General features: G+C 46.2%; 1 protein-coding gene across 6 annotated transcripts in view; it reads left to right on the forward strand.

Moving 5' to 3' along the window:
- Positions 1-19,233, forward strand: part of GDPD5 (glycerophosphodiester phosphodiesterase domain containing 5) — a 335,621-nt gene that overhangs the window by 302,012 nt on the left and 14,376 nt on the right. For all 6 annotated transcript variants that reach the window (XM_037882114.2, XM_037882015.2, XM_043527653.1 and 3 more), the window contains 3 exons: positions 1,851-2,069; positions 5,873-6,030; positions 10,682-10,829. In XM_037882114.2, coding sequence (XP_037738042.1) covers positions 1,851-2,069; positions 5,873-6,030; positions 10,682-10,829 — 525 coding nt within the window. The remainder of the gene's footprint in view (positions 1-1,850; positions 2,070-5,872; positions 6,031-10,681; positions 10,830-19,233) is intronic.

The following is a 19,233-nucleotide window of genomic DNA, read 5'->3' on the forward strand; positions in this document are numbered from 1 at the left end:
ACCACTGGTCTGTCTAGCCCCGGATCCTGTATCCAACAGTGACCTGTACTGACGTCTTCAGAGGAAGGGGCAAGAAACCCCTCAGGAGGCTATGATGGGGTAACCTGTCCCCCAGGGAAAACTTCCTCTTGATACCCCATAGCGAGAGGTTTTTTGTTGTTGTTTTTTGGGGGGGGGGGCGGGGGGGGGAGGGGAATCATCACCATGTCACAGAATATCAGGGTTGGAAGGGATCTCAGGAGATCATCTAGTCCAACCCCCTGCTCAAAGCAGGACCAGTCCCCAATTTTTTGCCCCAGATCCCTAATTGGCCCCCTCAGGGATTGAACTCACAACCCTGGGTTTAGCAGGCCAGTGCTCAAACCACTGAGCTTTATTCCTTGAAGCGTGAGGGTTTAAATCTCTTCCAAAATTCTTTTGGGTTTTCAATCTTTACTATAATGGCCTCTTCAGCCCTAGCAGATAAAAGTAAAACAAGATTGTATGGCTGGAAATATGGTGCAATTTTTTAATAGTGAGCGTAATTAACCTTTGGAACAATTTACCAAGGTTTGTGGTGGATCCTCCATCACTGGGAATTTTTAAATCAATATTGGATGTTTTTCTAAAAGCTCTGCTCTAGTTCAAACAGGAGTCCATTCAGGGAAGTCTTATGGCCTGTGTTATACAGGAGCTCAGACTAGATAATCACAGTGGTCACTTCTGGCCACCAAATCTATGAATCTGTTATAACTCTGGATGGTCTTTGTATTCATATAAGTATCCAGTCCTTTTTAGAAGCCTAGTAAACTCTTGATCTCAGTCATATCTTGTGGCAGTGAGTTCCACGGGCTAATTAATATTTCCTTCATCCGTTTTGAATTTTCTACCTTTCTGTTTTTGTATTATGACATGGGCCAAATTAGATGTTTCCAGACTCTTCAAATGTATTTTCATGCCCCTGATTGTTCTGCTCACCCATTTCCAACCCCCTTCTATTTCTGCTATAGTCTTTGAGGTGGGGTGACCAGAACTGCACACAGTACTCCTGGTAAGCATGCATCATATCCTCCAATGGGAAAACAGGGACAGGGAGGATTTGCCCAAAGTCGTTCAACAAGTCAGTGTCAGAACTGAAAATAGAAGCCATCTCTCTTGGCACCTAGTTCAGTACCTTATTCACTGGGGCCACGCTGCCTCCTGGTATGAAAGACGTTGCTTGACTGTTCCCTTTCAGGACTGAGACCTATCAATAGAGCTGGGTGGGAAATGGTTTCCCACACTGTGAAAATTTCTGAGATTTCAAATATGGTTCCCATTCCAGGATGTAACTGAGGCCTCGTGAAATTTTTCATGAAGAACAAGAGAGAGAGGGGAGGAGCGAGAGAGATCACAGAATACCCAGGGGACCAGGGTGCTCACCTGGGACATGTGAGGCTGAGATTCGAGTCTCTCTGCCTGATTCACAGCAAGGACTTGGACCTGGGGTTCTGACCTTCCCAGGGAGCGCCCCCAGCCACCCGGTTACTGGGCATTCTGAAGTCCGGGTTGCCCCTCTCTCTGACCAGCAATTCCATCCTGGACCTCAGAAACCTTTCCTGACTACAGTTTGAATTGAAACCGACCCTTTCCCAGGAAAGACATCTGTTTTAATGAATCAGTATTTTCTGGCAAAAAAAACCTGTTGTGTTGGAAAACTGTTGGCCAACTTTCCCTAGCAGCTTGGCTAGTCACAAGGCAGATTTCAGGGGCAGCTGCCAGAGGTAACTTCATTGCCACCACGACGTGGGCAGAAATGAGTTCTGTCTGACCTCTGTCACAGCAGGGACCCCAGGTGCATGGCAATAACTCTGACCCTTTTTTGTTTTCAGAGTGACCCCTTCTGGACTGCTGGCTCCCTCTCGGGTTCAGATTACCTGGAAGCTGCAAACCAATCGGTCTGTAAGCTGGCTGATATGTTGCAGATCGCCAAGGACAACATGTCAGTGATCTTGAACTTTCAGGACCTGCCACGAGATCATCCATACTACAGCACTTACATCAACATTACTCTGCAAACCATACTGGACTCCGGGATCCAGCAGCAGGCTGTAAGTCCTGCAGTGCTTTGGAGACAGGCTCGTGGGCTGGCTTTTTCAAGCTCAGAGGAAGAGGAGTTTGCTTTAGTAACTGGAGAAATCAGGGTTCCATGCAGAAGATTGATTTCTGGCCAGTTTTCTTTCTGCTGTAGAGGCTTTTGACCTCCTCTGTGCTTAGCCACGGTGAAACCATGCTGCCCACTTCCCGATTATAGTGTCCATCCTCTAACCCACAGCGGTCTGGGGTGTTCCGATCCCAGAAAGCCTCACTCTTCATTCCCTTGCACTGCCCTCTTGCAATGTGGGTGCTGTTTGGGTCGCACCAGGATTTGGGCTGCCCCAGAGCACGCAATCTGCCGGGGCTCACACAAGGAAGTCAGGATGCAGGCAGTGCGGTATCAGGAGGCCTCGTCACAGCTTGATCCCAATGTTCTCTGAGGCTGAATGGTGCTGGGTCCTGCCACCGGGGGTGTAGGATGCAGAGACAATCGCAGACCTCTTCATGTGAGTGGCTGCGCTAAAGTGCCCAGCAGCAGGATCACGTGAGACTCCTCTAGCACAAGACAGCTCCTTCCGGTGTGTCCAGCTAATCCCCAGAGCCAGGGTTCAGTACAAAAGCGAAGGGAAGCCTCCCTCTCCAGCAAGCCCCCATCAGTTCCTGCCTCTTCCCACCTTTCAAGGAATTGTTGCCCCTTTGGCCGGATGGTTCCCAAAATCCGGCACCTTGCAGGGTGGTGTTTTCAGTTTGGATGAGAAATCAGTGATGCAGAGTCAGGGTATCTTAGCGTGATCTGTTTATTTACAGAATGTGCTTGTGGTCCTGTTTCCTTGAACAGAAGGAGGAACAAACATGCACACAGGCAGCTCCTGTTGGCAGAAATCCCATCCATATCTGCACTGTCCCAAGAAGCGGCTGCCGGTCTGCCTCTGCTTCTCCCCAGGGCTCCAGAGGGTCCTGCTTGCTCAGTTACTCACTCCAGCTGTTGAACCTGCAGCCTCGTCCCAGCTCCTAGGAAACCCTGTTAGCTGCATGAGCTCCCAGCAGTCACTCTCTTCCTTTAAGCAATGATTCTTTCAGGGTGGGAGAAGCTGGAAGTGGCAGGAGCTACTGCAGAGCGAAGATTCCCATTTCCCAGGTTCAAACCTCGGGGCACTGGGGCAGCTCTTGAAATGTGACATCTGCTCAGCCCAGCCAAAATGGGAAACATCTGAGATTTCCCCCTCCTTCCTTTCTGATTTTAAATTGTTGAAAGTAGCTTACAGTCAAACATGCGGATGTGCTAAGCAGCTGAACATCTTGTGACTGTGAAATATTTCAGACTCTCCAGTTAGGTGAATAATACATCTGTATGCAGAGAAAAATGGAAATGTTTAGCAATCACACTTATGAAATGATTAGCCTGGGGAAGGATCCATTTTAAGCTTCCATCTGTCTTTCTAATGACTACTGCTGCCACCCGAGTTTCAATTAACCATGAGGCCACACCACCAGATATTTATTTAGTTATTTTTGTGAGCCTGTTTGAATCTCCGTCAGCTTTCCTGGAGCTCATTTTACCACAAGGGGAATCGTGCTCCCTTCTTTGCAATTGTGTGGGCGAGCTAATGCAAAGAAGTGAGCAGAATAATTATGAAAATCATAGAATCATAGAATATCAGGGTTGGAAGGGACCTCAGGAGGTCATCTAGTCCAACCCCCTGCTCAAAGCAGGACCAATCCCCAATCAAATCATCCCAGCCAGGGCTTTGTCAAGCCTGACCTTAAAAACTTCCAAGGAAGGAGATTCTACCACCTCCCTAGGTAACGCATTCCAGTGTTTCACCACCCTCCTAGTGAAAAAGTTTTTCCTAATATCCAACCTAAACCTCCCCCACTGCAACTTGAGACCATTACTCCTTGTCCTGTCCTCTTCTACCACTGAGAATAGTCTAGAACCATCCTCTCTGGAACCACCTCTCAGGTAGTTGAAAGCAGCTATCAAATCCCCCCTCATTCTTCTCTTCTGCAGACTAAACAATCCCAGTTCCCTCAGCATCTCCTCATAAGTCATGTGTTCCAGATCCCTAATCATTTTTGTTGCCCTTCGCTGGACTCTCTCCAATTTATCCACGTCCTTCTTGTAGTGTGGGACCCAAAACTGGACACAGTACTCCAGATGAGGCCTCACCAATGTCGAATAGAGGGGAACGATCACGTCCCTCGATCTGCTCGCTATGCCCCTACTTATACGTCCCAAAATGCCATTGGCCTTCTTGGCAACAAGGGCACACTGCTGACTCATATCCAGCTTCTCGTCCACTGTCACCCCTAGGTCCTTTTCCGCAGAACTGCTGCCTAGCCATTCGGTCCCTAGTCTGTAGCTGTGCATTGGGTTCTTCCGTCCTAAGTGCAGGACCCTGCACTTATCCTTATTGAACCTCATCAGGTTCCTTTTGGCCCAATCCTCCAATTTGTCTAGGTCCCTCTGTATCCTATCCCTGCCCTCCAGCGTATTTACCACTCCTCCCAGTTTAGTATCATCCGCAAATTTGCTGAGAATGCAATCCACACCATCCTCCAGATCATTTATGAAGATATTGAACAAAACCGGCCCCAGGACCGACCCCTGGGGCACTCTACTTGACACCGGCTGCCAACTAGACATGGAGCCATTGATCACTACCCGTTGAGCCCGACAATCTAGCCAACTTTCTACCCACCTTATAGTGCATTCATCCAGCCCATACTTCTTTAACTTGCTGACAAGAATACTGTGGGAGACCGTGTCAAAAGCTTTGCTAAAGTCAAGAAACAATACATCCACTGCTTTCCCTTTATCCACAGAATCAGTAATCTCATCATAGAAGGCGATTAGATTAGTCAGGCATGACCTACCCTTGGTGAATCCATGCTGACTGTTCCTGATCACTTTCAAAATACAAGCCCTTGGTAGTGAGAACAAAATCCATTTTGATGCACTCTGCCTAGTTCTATGAACTGAACTCCTTTGCTCCAGAATTTCCAGCCTAGCTGGCTGAAAATGTGCATAACCTGCTTTAAACTGTTGTGGTGCATTATTAGGTGAGCATTGATTAGTTATTCTTCATTGATTAGTGGAATTTAAGGCCAGAAGGGACCAGTATGGTCATCTGGTCTGACCTCCTGCATAACACCAAAGATTTTCACCCAGTAATTCCTGTGTCGAGCCCAGACCTTGTGACTGAGGGTAGAACCTATTATTGTTAATTGATTAAGCTAATGTGTGTACAGTGCTTTGAAATCGGAATGGGAAATGCTAAAAATTGCCAGGTTTGAACGGATTTAGTGCTGATGGAAGTGAAGACTAAATAATTCTAGTTTGAGCTGGACATAGTTTGGGCAGTTGCTGGAAAGCTTTTCCTACCCAGCTCTGCCAGAGCCTGCTTGGTATCCTTTCCATGGGTCCTTCTTGTGCTGAAATGGATGTTTTGATGGGCGCAAAGTGCATCTTAGCATGAAACCTTCCAATTTCTTATCCCTTGTCCTCTGGGTTAGAATTTAAACCCGTGTCCCTCGAGGTGAAAGTCTGGTGCCAAGACCCCACATTGCCAGCTAGTCAGCCCCGCATTCAAAATGCAGTCAAGTAAAGACGCGTGAGGCTTTAAGCCCCTTTAAGCTGATTATAGCATTAGTGCAAACTCTCTAGCTTGGCTGTCCTTCCCGCTTCTTTGTACTCCCAAACTGCTCAGAGCCCGTATTCCTAACGCTTTCCCAGCTGCAAACAGGTTTCCGTCTTTGAGAATCATCTCTTTAATCAGAATGGCTCCATTTATTGACTCTCTCTCTGTATCTCCAGGTGATGTGGCTGCCCAACACGGAGCGGCAGCTGGTGAGGCAAATTGCGCCAGGTTTCCAGCAGACTTCTGACATCAAAGCAGACGCGGAGCGCTTGAGAGACAAAGGCATCAAACAGCTGAACCTGCGGTACACTAAGGTCACCAGTGAGGACATCAGGTGCGGGCCTCAGCTTTCATTGGTGTGAATTTCCACTTGCTCTGTGCGTGTGCTGTGTGCGTTTTGCAAAGCCAAAGTATATAGCCGCTCCCTTGCCCCTTCCCATTGAGGCCTGCTGGGCTCTCAAGCTGTGGTCAAGCCAGGAACCGGGACCCGGCACTCAACCCACAGATTCTAGTGATCACAGTGGTCTCTTCTGGCCTTGGAATCTGCGGGTCTTTGGCCTTCTGGCTTCCAGGCAGCTGCTGTCCTTCCACAACAAAGAACTGCTCCCACTTAACAGGGCACATAGCTGGCTGTCCAGCGGGAGCGTTGCTGTCTGGTGGGGGGAGCATCTATAGCGGCAACGTCACTTCAATGAAGGACAGACTCCATTTTCCCCTTTAATGGGCCCATCGTATCTGCTAGTCCATGGGAGACAGCAGGAAACTCCCCCTCACCTACATCAGCAGGAGTGCCCTGTTGTCACTTGATGATGGGAGGATCTTAGTGTCTCCTACCGGAGCCCCCTTGAATTTGTCAGCCCTGGTTTCACACCTACCTCAGGCAAAGGAGAGCAAGACACAGGCCAGGCTGAAAGTACAAGAAAAGAGGTTAATAGGATTGTAATTTCTTGCTAAGTAACGCATGAATCAATGGGTCACCGGGCAAACTGAGGCTGACCTACCATCAAGGGAAAGAGGCGAAAGGAGGCTCCGTTCTGAGCGAGGTGCTGAGCACTTCCTACAGGCATTGTTTGCAGACACACCCAGATGCAGGGCAAACTCTCAGGCCATAAACCTTCCGACGTTCCATAGCGCTGGTTTGCGCTGCGGTTGTGTCCGAGTGGGGCAGAGAGGGGCAATGGCAAGCAGGGCCCTAGCTGAAACAGAGCTCATCCCTGTGTCCTAGTGGCTAGAGCCTGGGACTCAGGAGAAACGGGCTCTATTCCCCTGTGTGCCACTAGTCTGCTGTCTGTCTTTGGGCAAGTCATGTCCCCTGTCTGTGCCTCCGTTTCCACATCTGTAAAATGGAGCTAGTGATCCTGACCACCTTTGTAAAGCGCTTTGAGATCTACGATGAAAAGCGCTATATAAGAGCTAGTTAGTTATAGTGTATATAGAGACCTCTTCAATCTCTCTCTCTCCCTCCCCCCTCTCCCCCCTCCCCCCCACAAAAACACAGTTATCGTCTTGAAGATTTTTGTCAGGCACGAGACAATCGACTCAACCCTTGCAGTGCTGAAGGGCTGAAAACTCAGACGAAGCTCCTCCTCGGTCTCTCTCCCCTTACTCCAACATGCTCTTCCACCCCCTGACACTGGCCATTTGCAGTCTAGTCAACCCGCTGCAGGAAACCTTCCTCAGTCCCCAGGCCCATTGTCCCCAGCAGAGCCACCTAGGAATTGACCTTTCTGGGCAGTTTTCAGGTATTATCTTCTGGGAACCGGCCAGTTTAGAAGGGTTTACAGGATTGAGCAGTGAGGCGGCTGAGCCAGGCCTTTAAAGACTTCTCAACAGAATCCCTCTCTCCTGCTGTGTATTAGGGAATAAAATGTATTGCGTTATGGCCTCTGCGTTAAGGCTTTGCCACTAGCACCTAGTGGTCGTGAAAGAAGTTTCTTTATGAAAGTTTTATGACCTGCTAATTATCAGCATGGTAAAGGGGACACAGCCTGGGATGCCCTGTGTTAAAATGTTCTCCTCTAGGACAAGCATCCCTTGCTGGTGTGGAGACCTTGATCTCACAGCACTGAGACATATTTTGATGGTGTTGCAGGTAGGGGTGCTGGAACAAGTTGTATAGCAGGGGTGCTATGATGGAAACCATGTATTTGGTGTTTGTTTTTACTACTCCAAGCCAGGGGGTGCAGGAGCACCCCGGGTTCCAGCATTGCTGGTTGCATGGATATCAAAGATCTTTCCTGATTTCTTTTTAGTTATTTACAGTGAGATCCCAAGACATGGGACAGTCCCATTGAAACTAGGACCATTGTGTGAAAATCTAGACCGAGGGCAGCCCTGGATCTGACTCCTTGGACAGTAAAGGGGGTTGCATAGTTTAAATACCTGTGCCACCCTAGTATGTTTGCCAAAGATCCTGTGGGAGAAGAGATTTGTTATGATGGTCTGGCCCATTTCCAAGCGAGGGTCATGGAAGCAGAAGGAGAGAGTGGCTAATCTTAATAGCTTTTTACACAGAGTTTAGTGTGTGACAACATTAAGGGAGCCTTTTAGAAATCAAAATATTAATCATCTGATTCTCATTCCAATAGCAGTTTCAGAGGAAGTTTAGGCAACTCATTCAAAGCACATCCAGCCAGTTTTTCAACCTGATTAGCAACCGCCCTTTGTGTCTCATTCATCTGCTCCAGAGCTGCTGCTGCTGTGAACCTCTGATTTAGGCCAAGCTCCTGAGTTCTTTCAGACATTACTTTGTGCCAATAAATTTGAACACAGCCTTTTAACGACCCTATTTAAATCGGCCTCGTCTCATCTTTAATTAGCCAGTGCCGTCTTTCTTCTCGGTAGTATGTGGAGTTTGAATTTCATAGGGTATGAATCAAAATGACCTCCGCTGCTAAAGTTAAACAGATAAGGGATGTGTTGCCTCTAGGCGGCCTGGTTAATTTTTAGGATTTATTGCTTGCCACGCTTGACTTGGTCCTTAAGAAAACATGGAAATCAAACGGTTTGGGAGAGGAGATAAAATTTTAAAGCTAGAAAGGAAAGTAGGTCCTGTTATGTAGGTAAGGACTGATGACTGAACTGCAGTGTGTCACACTGTAACCGACGCTGTTTTCTGAAAAACAGATAGTTCACAACCCATGGATGTTAAATGGTTAAGGGCCAGATTGTGCTACTGCAGTGCGGGTTGCCACTGAGGACCAGTGTGGAGCTGCGCTGCATCAGGGGGAGCTGTCCAGACATGTAGATCAATCCAGGCACTGTGCCGAAGGGGATGGGGAAGGAATGAAGGCAAAATATGCCCTGTAACTTTCACTGCATGAGAGGCAGAGAGGTCCAGTCATAGGGTGTTCAGAGACCTGGGTTCTATTCCTAGCTCTGCCACTGACTTGTTGTGTGACCTTGGGCAAGTCACTTCCCCTCTGCCGCTGTTTCCCCTCCCACCCTTTGTCTTGTCTATTTAGATAAAGTTCCTCCAGCGTATGTACAGCGCCTGGCACAGATGGACCCTCTTGGTGCTGCTGTAGTAGAAATTAATACATGCTTTTAAATTCTAAATCCATATCAATTTTGGCCCAAATGCACCACTCCCCTTTTTTAGTTGTCGGATTCCTTCTACTAAAAAGTTGACCCTGTAATGGCAACTGAATCCTCTTTTCCTGCTACACACACCACGTTTGCACAGAGCAGCTAGTATTATGAACGTGGTTAATAAAAGCTCACGGCCTGCTGCTCCGCTGTTGAAAACAAAACCAGGCCATGTTACATACGTTCCGGAACTAGAGGAACCAGCTCTGTTGGCGTGCTACAAGGAGCAATCTTATGATTGCCTGGTAGCCCCTGGTGCGCTGGGTAGAGCAAAGCCTTGCCCACCCTTTCTCCTTTCCGTTCATTCTCCATCTCTTGGAGAATTATGGAGAAGGGGTGCCCACCCGGCAATTGTGCGGTGGTTTGTTCTAATGATCCTGGCTCCGTTCTGTTTGCCTCAGCAGCCTCAAGAACCAAACCTGCCATGTTGGCAAACTGAAGGGTTCAACCATAGGGTTCAAAGGGACATTGCCACAGTCCAACATCAGACTCGTTAACTGGGGAGCTACTGACCACACGGATTGAATCAATCCTGATGAAATGCCATCCTCTACCACAAAATACATGTCCTAACTACTGTATATGAGTGCTTACTCGGCATGACCAGCATTGCTTTCAAGAGTGTATAGCTTCACCCTCAATATTCAGTATAATCAGATCGTATTAAGAGCCTTGTGCTACCTCCATAATTACATATGGTGTTGACCATCTTCAAAGTGTTAATGAATCGTCACAGTCAGATAAGGAAACTGAGGCAGAGTGACTTACCCAGGGCCATAGATAGGATCAATATCCGCATTACAACTCGAGAGTTCTTGTCTCCCGGTCTTGTTCTGACCTCTGAAGCAAACCCCTTGAAAAATGGATTCAAGCATTCAGAAGACTTGAGACCTCTTTTGTTAGCAAACAAGAGCCCCATAAATCGATGTCTGGACCCAGGCAGGAGAGTAAGAGTATGACTGACTCTTACATCGGTCTCCAGTTTAATTCAGTGACTTGCTATTTCAGTATTATAGGCATCTGCAATGGCTGTTCATTTAACATCACCCTAATTAGGGATGCCTTTTAAAAATGTGTCCAGACTACCACCATGTGGGGTGATAGAATTATGTATATCTAAGCCGGAATCTGCTCTGGTGAGTGAATAAAGCTTTTAAGATCAAATAGTGGTTTAATAGGTTTTAAGGCCAGACGAGATCTTGTGTTTCAACATGACCTACTTCACCAAATTTCAAATCTGGCCACTATTAAAAAGCATGCTGTTTGTCAGATGACTCTAACCTCCCTTTGTATTTATTTCACACGAATCACCCATGTATAGGATATGGCATTTTGTGTCCTCTGTTCACTGTACTTACAGAGATACTAACCTACTGCTTTGTTATTTTTCTCGGCAGGGAATACGCCGCCGCGAACCTGAGCGTTAATCTCTACATTGTGAATGAACCATGGCTGTACTCTATCCTGTGGTGTGCTGGTGTTCAGTCTGTCACGTCTGATAGCTCACAAATCCTTAGCAAGGTGCCTTTTCCCGTTTGGCTAATGGTAAGCAAGACCACATGTGAAAAATCCATATGGTACATAAGATTCGCCTCCACTGTCATCCCTTTAAAAAACAGGGACAGATTTCTGGGTATGTTCGAGGCTGCTCTGGCCTGTAGAAGCCATACGTTAGAGGGGTAGGTTCAGCGGCGTGCTATCAAAATTTTAATGAGAGACTCCTTCAAAAATGTTCAGTCTCAGACCTACAAGATTCCCTGGGTTGGATACTTTCCCCTCTTCCCCCAGCAAAACTCTGTCTTCATACTCTTCTCTTTTCCAAATCAATCAGTTCTTCCACTCCATACCCCCCGGCTTAGTACCCTTCAACACACCATGCTCCCTCTCACCAATACCACATTGAGGTACTGTGCCTCTGCGTGGAACCCCTATCTGGCAGCTGTTCCTAGCAGCAGCAGTGGTGATGGTGGCAGAAGTGGGTTTTCCCTAAGTCTGTCTATGGGATGTTAAGTGGAAAGTGGATCCCCTCTTCCAACCGAGCTGGGTGGTCAGTTGGGGAATGGGCTCCCTTTGGTTGCTGAGGTGGGCAGGTCTCCTCAGCTGGTGATAGGAGTGACAGAGCTGGACACCTCTGGCTGGTGGATGGGGAGCAGAGCTCTGGTCCCTTGCATAGTTCCAGCTTTCCAGCCCTGGGTGGGCAGGCACCAGTCAGGGGAGAGATGGGTGGCAGTGGCTCCAGGACTCATGCCCCCTGCAACAACAGTTTGCCCCGTCTCCTTATGGACAGCTAGAGCAGGGCTGTAGGGGTTGTGGAGACTACGTTGTGCAGTCCCTGCCCGCCATGTGTACCTAGAGCAACTGGTGGGGGCATGCTGGGAAGGGACCGTCCATTGTAGCAGCTGTCACAGTTGCAGCAATATTGAGCCCGCCCAGAAAGGGCCCTAACTTTGAACAAGCTGAGTCAGCTTCAGCATTTCAGGGCAGATTGCGAAACTCATTTTTGCTGTCTCCTCACCAATATAACCGGCTCCTGCCTGTGGTTATCCCTCCACTGTGTGGGGGGAATTAGATCATGAAGACTGGCCCTGTCGGCCACTGAGCAGACAATGGCCCATCGAAAATTTGCATTTCCATTTATTTGGATCCTTGAAGCTTGAGAAAGCCAACATGAAGATGAAGTGATGTGAGGCTGCCGTGTCTAGGGATTCTCAAAGCAAGTCAAGATGGTTAAATATTCAGGGGGGCGGGGGTCTCTTTAAGAAATGAAGTCTTGTGCACCATTGCAGGGCTGGCGATTATCTAGTACTGACCCAAGAAACCCTTTCTGATCCTGCTCCATGAATCCATGACCCTGCAATGTCTTGTACACTATCTGCAGCTTGATCTTGGAGCTCTTCTTGGACCAGCTAGTCCTGGAACAAACAAGGTGAGGGCAACTATTGATTTAGTCTTAAGAGGCACACAGGATCTGGTCCAAGAGGTGAATATAGCTGAACTGCTCTGTAATAATAACCATAATATAATTAAATATAACACACTTCTAGGAGGGGGAAATCCCAAAGAAAACCTCCACACCAGTAGTTAGCTTCAAAAAGGGGAACTATGCAAATTGAGGAGGCTAGTTAAATAGAAATGAACAAGAACAGCAACAAGAGTAAAATGCCTGCAAGCTGCTGGGCACCTTTTTAAAAACACCATATTGAGGCTCAAGCTACGTATACCCTAAATAAAAAACAAACAAAACCAGTAAGAGGACCAAAAAATGCCACCATGGCTACACAAGAGAGTAAAAGAAGCAGCTGGAGATCAGACATAGTTTAAAAATTTGAAGTCAAACCCTACGAAGGGAAATACTCTGGCAAGTGTGAAAGTATGATTAGGCAGGACAAAAAAGAATTTGAAGAGTAATTAAGAAAAAGACACACACAGAGCAATATTTTTTTGAAGTACATCAGGAAGCCTGTCAAACAGTCCATGGGGCCACCGGTCGATCGGGGTACTAAAGGGGCACTCAAAGGAGACAAGGCCATTTCAGAGAAGCTAAATGAATTCTGTGCATCAGTCTTCACTGCAGAGGATGCAAGGGGGGGACTCCCACATCTGAGTCATTCTTTGGGTGACAAATCTGAAGAACTGACCCAGATTGACGTTTCAGTAGAGGAGGCTTTTCAACAAATTGGAAACAGTAATAAGTCACCAGGGCCAGATGGTATTCCCCCACGAGTTCTGAAGGAACTCAGATGTGAAACTGCAGACCTACTAACTGTGGTATGTAACCGATTGCTGAAATCAGCCCCTGTACCAGATGACTGGAGGATAGCTAATGTGATAGTGATTTTTTTTTTTTAAAAAGGCTCCAGAGATAATCTTGGCCATTACAGGCCAGTAAGCCTAACTTCACTTCCAGGCAAATTGGTTGAAACTATAGTAAAAAACAGAATGATCAGACACCTACATTAACACAATACATTGGAAGAGTCGACACAGCTTCTGTAAAGGGAAATCATGCCTCACCAATCGATTAGAATTCTTTGAGTGGGGTCAACAAATATGTGGACAAAGATGATCCAGTCGATGTAGTGTACTTGGACTTTCAGAAAGCCTTTGATGAGATCTCTTACCAATGGCTCGTAAGCAAAGTAGGCAGTCATGCGATAAGAGGGAAGATCCTCTTATGGATCACTAATTGGTTAAAAGGCAGGAAATGAAGGTTTGGAATAAATGGTCAATTTTCACAATCGAGAAAGGCAAATAGTGAAGTCCCCCAGCAAGCTGTACTGAGTTCAGTGCTGTTCAACATATTCATAAATGATCTGGAAAAAGGGGTAAGCAGTGAAGTAGCAAAGTTTGCAGATGATACAAAACTATTCAAGATAGTTAGGTCCAAAGCTGACTGTGAAGAGTTACAAAAGAATCTCACAAAAATGCATGACTGGGCAACAAACTGGCAGATGAAATTCAGTGTTGATAAATGCAAAGTAATGTACATAGGAAAACATAATCCCAGCGACACATACAAAACGGTGGGGTTTAAATTAGCTGTTACCACTCAAGAAAGAGATCCTGGGGTCATCCTGGATAGTTCTCTGAAACCATCCGCTCAGTGTGCAGCAGTAATCAAAAAAGCGAACATTAGGAACCATTAGGAAAGGGATAGATAACAGGACAGCAAATATCATACCACTATATAAATCCATGGTACACCCCCCCCTTGAATACTGCCTGCAGTTCGGGTCACCCCATCTCAAAAAAGTTGTGTTACAACTGGAAAAGGTTCAGAGAAAGGCAACAAAAATGAGTAGCGGCACGGAACAGCTTCAACATGAGGAGAGATTAAAAAGCCTGGGACAGTTTAGCTTCAACAAGAGAATACTCGGGGCTTGTCTTCGCTACCACGCTAAATCGGAGCAGTTGCGATCGGGGCAGCGGCATCTGATTTAGCGCGTCAACTTAATTAATCCACCTCAGTGAGAGGCGGAAGCTATGTTAGTGGTAGAGTGTCTCCTGCCGACATAACGTGGTGTAGACACTGCATTAAATCGATGTAAGTTATGTTGCTCAGGGGAGCGGTTTTTTCACACCCCCTGAATGGCGTAACTTACATCAACTTAAGTGGTAAGAATGTAACATAAGAATGGCCAGACTGGGTCAGACCAAAGGTCCATCTAGCCCAGTATCCTGTGTATTGACAGTGGCCAATGCCAGGTGCTTCAGAGGGAATGAACAGAACAGGTAATTATCAAGTGATCCATCCCCTGCCGTCCATTCCCAGCTTCTGGCAAACAGAAGCTAGGGACAGCATCCCTGCCCTGGTGGTGTAGACAAGCCCTAACAGGGGATATGATAGAGATCTATAAAATCATGACCGGTGTGGAGAAAGTGAATAGGGAAGTGTTATTTACCCCCTTCACATAACACATGAACCAGGGGTACCCACTGAAATTAATAGGCAGCAGGTTTAAAACAAACAAAAGGAAGTACTTCTTCACACAACACACAGTCAGTCTGTGAAACGCTTTGCTAGGGGATGTTGTGAAGGCCAAAACTATAACAGGGTTCCCAAAAGAACTAGAAAGGTGGAGGATAGGTCCATCAATGGCTGTTAGCCAGATGGGCAGGGATGCAACCTCATGCTCTGAGTGACCCAAGCCTCTGTTTGCTAGAAGCTGGGAATAGACGACGGGATGGATCACTAGATGATTTCCTGTTCTGTTCATTTCCTCTGAAGCACCTGGCATTGGCCACTGTGGGAAGACAGCATGCTGGGCTAGTTGGACCATTGGTGTGACCCAGTATGACCATTCTTATGTTCTTATCACCTCGTGCTGCAATGTGACAATATGTCTTACTATTAAAGCAGGGTAGTGGCTGGTCAGTATTTGGATGATTTATAATAATAATACCTAGCACTTCTATCACACCTTTCATCAGTAGATCTCAAAATGATTTACAAAGGAGTTCAGCAGTATTATTCCCATTTTACAGATGTGGAAACTGAGGCATGGGAAAGCGAGGTGACCATGGTCACCAACAGGCCAGTGGAAGAGCCAGGAATAGAACTAGGTATATTGAGTTCCAGTGCAGGGCTCTGTCCTCCAGGTCTCACTGCCTCCTTTGTGAGCAAGTTCTGAATCAGCCCCCTCCATAAGCTAGAGGGACGCTGGGCTCCTGGAGACAGTCTTTCAGAAGATTCCTAAAACTTGGCGACCTCTTTGCAATTGCTGTAGTTCCCATACTATTCTCACGTGAGTTATTGGTGGTATTGTCTTAGTCTGATGCATGGCCAGATTCTAACTGGTATGGTTATATTCTGCCTTCCTAAATTCCCTCTGGAAATTTCAGTGGGCTACAATCTGTCGTGCTTCCTATTGTGTATCCTTATTCACACAAGAATTTTAGTGACATTTTGGTGGTGGTTGGAACAATTGCTGTGAAGTTATTTGGGCTCCCCCTGGATGAATGATGCAATGTAATCCTCAGTCATTCATTCAAAGTACTCTTTTCACTGACTTTTCACAGGTGTCGGGCCACTGAAATGGGAACAGAGGCGAGGCCAGCTCAGTCGGTCACTTAAAAACAGAATTGGGTTAATTATTTTAAAAAGTTGGCCAGTGGTTCATTTTCAAACATCAGAGTTTGGAAAAATACAGTGAGACCTGTCTTAATATATTGAGCTCTCTTATAGAGCACTGTTCATCCATAGATCTTAGAGTACTTTACAGAAGAGGGGCAATATCACTATTCCCATAAACTAAGACAAGAAGGAGAGATGACTTGCCAAAGGTCAGACACTCAGTTGGAGGAGGAACCAGGAATCGAGCCCAGGTCTCCTGACACTCAGTTCAGCGCTAGGCCACAATATCTCTCAAGTCACCACCATGGAGAACAATAAAAATGAGTTTCCCTCATCAATATTGCCTGCCACAAGAAAGTGAATGAGCTAAAGCCACATTGGCTTGTGCTGCACAACAAATGGGGAGATAAAAACAGGTGTATTGCAAAGAACAAGTCTGGTAAAAAGAAAAATATGTCCCGTCTTCTAAATTCTTCCCTTTGATGTAACCCCTGAGCTCTGTGGGAACTGTATGTACATCCCAGATGGAGTTTGGTTCAATCTTCCCTTTATTGAGTCTCTCAGATGAACCCATACTTCAGTGCATACTGGTGTATAATTGACTGCTGTTCACCATAAAACTCCCTGCGTACTGTAAGTGTCAGGACCATGTGTGATTCATACCATCTGAATTCTGTTCTGACTAAATCGGAGTCTTTCGGAATTAATTTCAACCTGGGAGCCAAAGCAAACCTTTCATTCTTGCTGAAAAGTGATGATCTCCAAGGCACGTTTCTTTATGGCCCTCAGGTGACCCCAGGGGCTTTGTTGCACTTTAAGGATGAATAGGGATGTCATTTCCATTTGCTGCTGTGGTAAATTAGTGCCAGCTGCATCAGTCTCTGGTAACTGAGGCTCCTTGCTGACAGAAATGCTTGCTCATGCTCTCGCTGATTCTTTTCATCAGCCAGTTCCTGGTATTAATACTTCCAAGTCCAAAATGCAGATTCAGTTCAGCTGCACAGAAGCAATACTGAAATATTTCCAGGGCTGTTATTTTAGCAGGTCCTTTAGGCCTCTCATGCCTGCTGCCAAGCATATGCAGGAGAGATTTTTGAGGTGTAACTCTGTTTTTTTTGCAATTATATACGTGCAATTTTCCTCATATCCTCTCTTGTGAGCAGAGGGCTTCTAATGAATGGCAGAGGGCTTCTAAGCGAAACTGTCAATACAAGTCAAACGGTGAGATCTGATGGATGACTCCTCAAGTCTTGAACCAACTGAGCTCAGGGCTTGTCTACACTTACCGGGGGTTCGACGTGTGGTGATCGATGCATCGGCAGTCGATTTAGCGGGTCTCGACCGCTGATCGCTCTCCTGTCAACTCCTGTACTCCACCGGAACGAGAAACGCAAGGGGAGTCGACGGGAGAGCGTCTCCAGTTGACATTGCATCGTGTGGACCCCGCTGGGAGTAGATCTAAGTACATTGACTTCAACTATGCTATTCACATAGCTGAAGTTGCGTAACTTAGATTGATCTCCCCCCATAGTGTAGACAAGGCCTCAGTTCTGTGTATCTCTGCAGAACAGATGTGTTTACTCTCCTGTGCCCCTTTCCCAGCAGTGCTCAGCATTAGGAGTTGTGGGAAGATTTCGGTTTATTGGTGTGTTGCAAATGCTGTCACTCGTAGTGTACGTGAATTAAAACACATAGTTTTTCTTTACAGAAATAATCCTATCTAACTTCTAAAGATAGTATTTTATTCCAGTTGAGAGAGAGAGAGAGCTGTTCAGAAAACAGAACTTTCATCCCATGGGAAAATCTGATATTTCAACATTTTGTTCAAAATATCAAAATTTTTCTCGTGGAATGAAAAGTTCCAAAAAAAAACCTTAAATTTGGGAATGTCCTGATGAAAACCTGGGCATTTTTTGATCAAAACATTTAGTTTTGAAATATTGGTGTTTTGGAAATCTTGATTCAAAATTAAATGTTTTGCTTTGAATTTTCCTTTCAAAAAATTGGAAAACACAGTCAATCAGCTTTTTCCCACCAAAAAAAAAAAAAAAATCGCTTTCAACAAAACCCTATATTTTGTCCAGAAATTTTCAGTTAAAATGTTTTGACCTGCTCTAATGAGAGGTCACGTGTCTGTGATGTTTGTTTTAATATAGTTAGTGTATATAGATAGATGCAGTATGTTCAAACATTTAAATACAGATTTATTACAATGTCATTGTCTCACAGTTAAAAAATGCAAAGATTTAAAACTCCATCAGAAACATTGTTGGATAAAACTAATAGGATGTGCCAAGTTATGATACAATTATTACAATATAAAATGTGCCATACTCAACCACACTGAGACAGACAAACAGGAGTAGAAGCCATTACATGCAAGGAGGTAAAATAAGCATTGCTGAAGGAAGGAATTACAGATTCATAGATTCCGAGGCCAGAAGGGACCCTTGTGATCCTCTGATCTGACCTCCTGTGTAATATAGGCCGTGGAACCCCTCACCCCCCAAAATAATTCCTAGAGCAAATCTCTTAAAGCATCCAATCTTGATTTATAAATTGTCATTGATGGGGCGTCCCCCATGACCCTTGGAAAATTGTTCCAGTGGTTAATTACCCTCACTGTTAAAAATGTATGCCTTATTACCACTCTGAATTTGTCTAGCTTCAACTTCCAGCCATTGGATCAGTTAAACCTTTCTCTGCTAGATTGAAGAGTCCATTTCTAAATATTTGTTACCCGTGTAAATACTTACAGACAGTAGTCCACTCACCCCTTAACTTCTCTTTGTTAAGCTAAATAGATTGAGCTCTGAGTCTTACCTTTTGTGGTCTGTTTTTCATCCAGGTAACCCGAACATTGCGTGAGTGCAGCTTTTTTACATGACGTATTCCATCTTTCTTCTTAAAAGATTAGAAAAAAGTGGCTTGCGCTTACTTGTATTAGCATTTATAAAGTCTCAATGACTCTCTCACATCTTGTGTTTAAGCAGTGCCAGGTTTACAGTGGCGCCATGGAGCCAGGCCCATGCTCAGAAGGGGCCTTGGCCTGCTCCGCTTGCACTGTGCCCCGAGACCCCACCGGCTCCCCCTGCCCACCACTTGCTCCTCTTGGCCTGGCCATTGGCTGGCCAAGGGCTCCTCTCTGCCCCCTGGCCCCACCCCCCGGCTCCTCTCTATCCCCTGGCCGGACCCCAGTGCACCTCTGGCTCCAGGCAGTCTCTGCTTCCCACTACCTGTGGGGCCCCACCTGTCTCCCCACCCGGAGCTGAGCTGCCTGGGATTGGTGCAGAAGCCTAGCCAGTTGTGTGTGTGTGTGTGTGTGTGTGGGGAGGGGGGACAACAGTGTCTGGGGCTTGGTTGGGCCCCTCTAGG

Source organism: Chelonia mydas, chromosome 1 (genome assembly GCF_015237465.2).
Source record: "Chelonia mydas isolate rCheMyd1 chromosome 1, rCheMyd1.pri.v2, whole genome shotgun sequence".
Taxonomy (NCBI): domain Eukaryota; kingdom Metazoa; phylum Chordata; order Testudines; family Cheloniidae; genus Chelonia; species Chelonia mydas.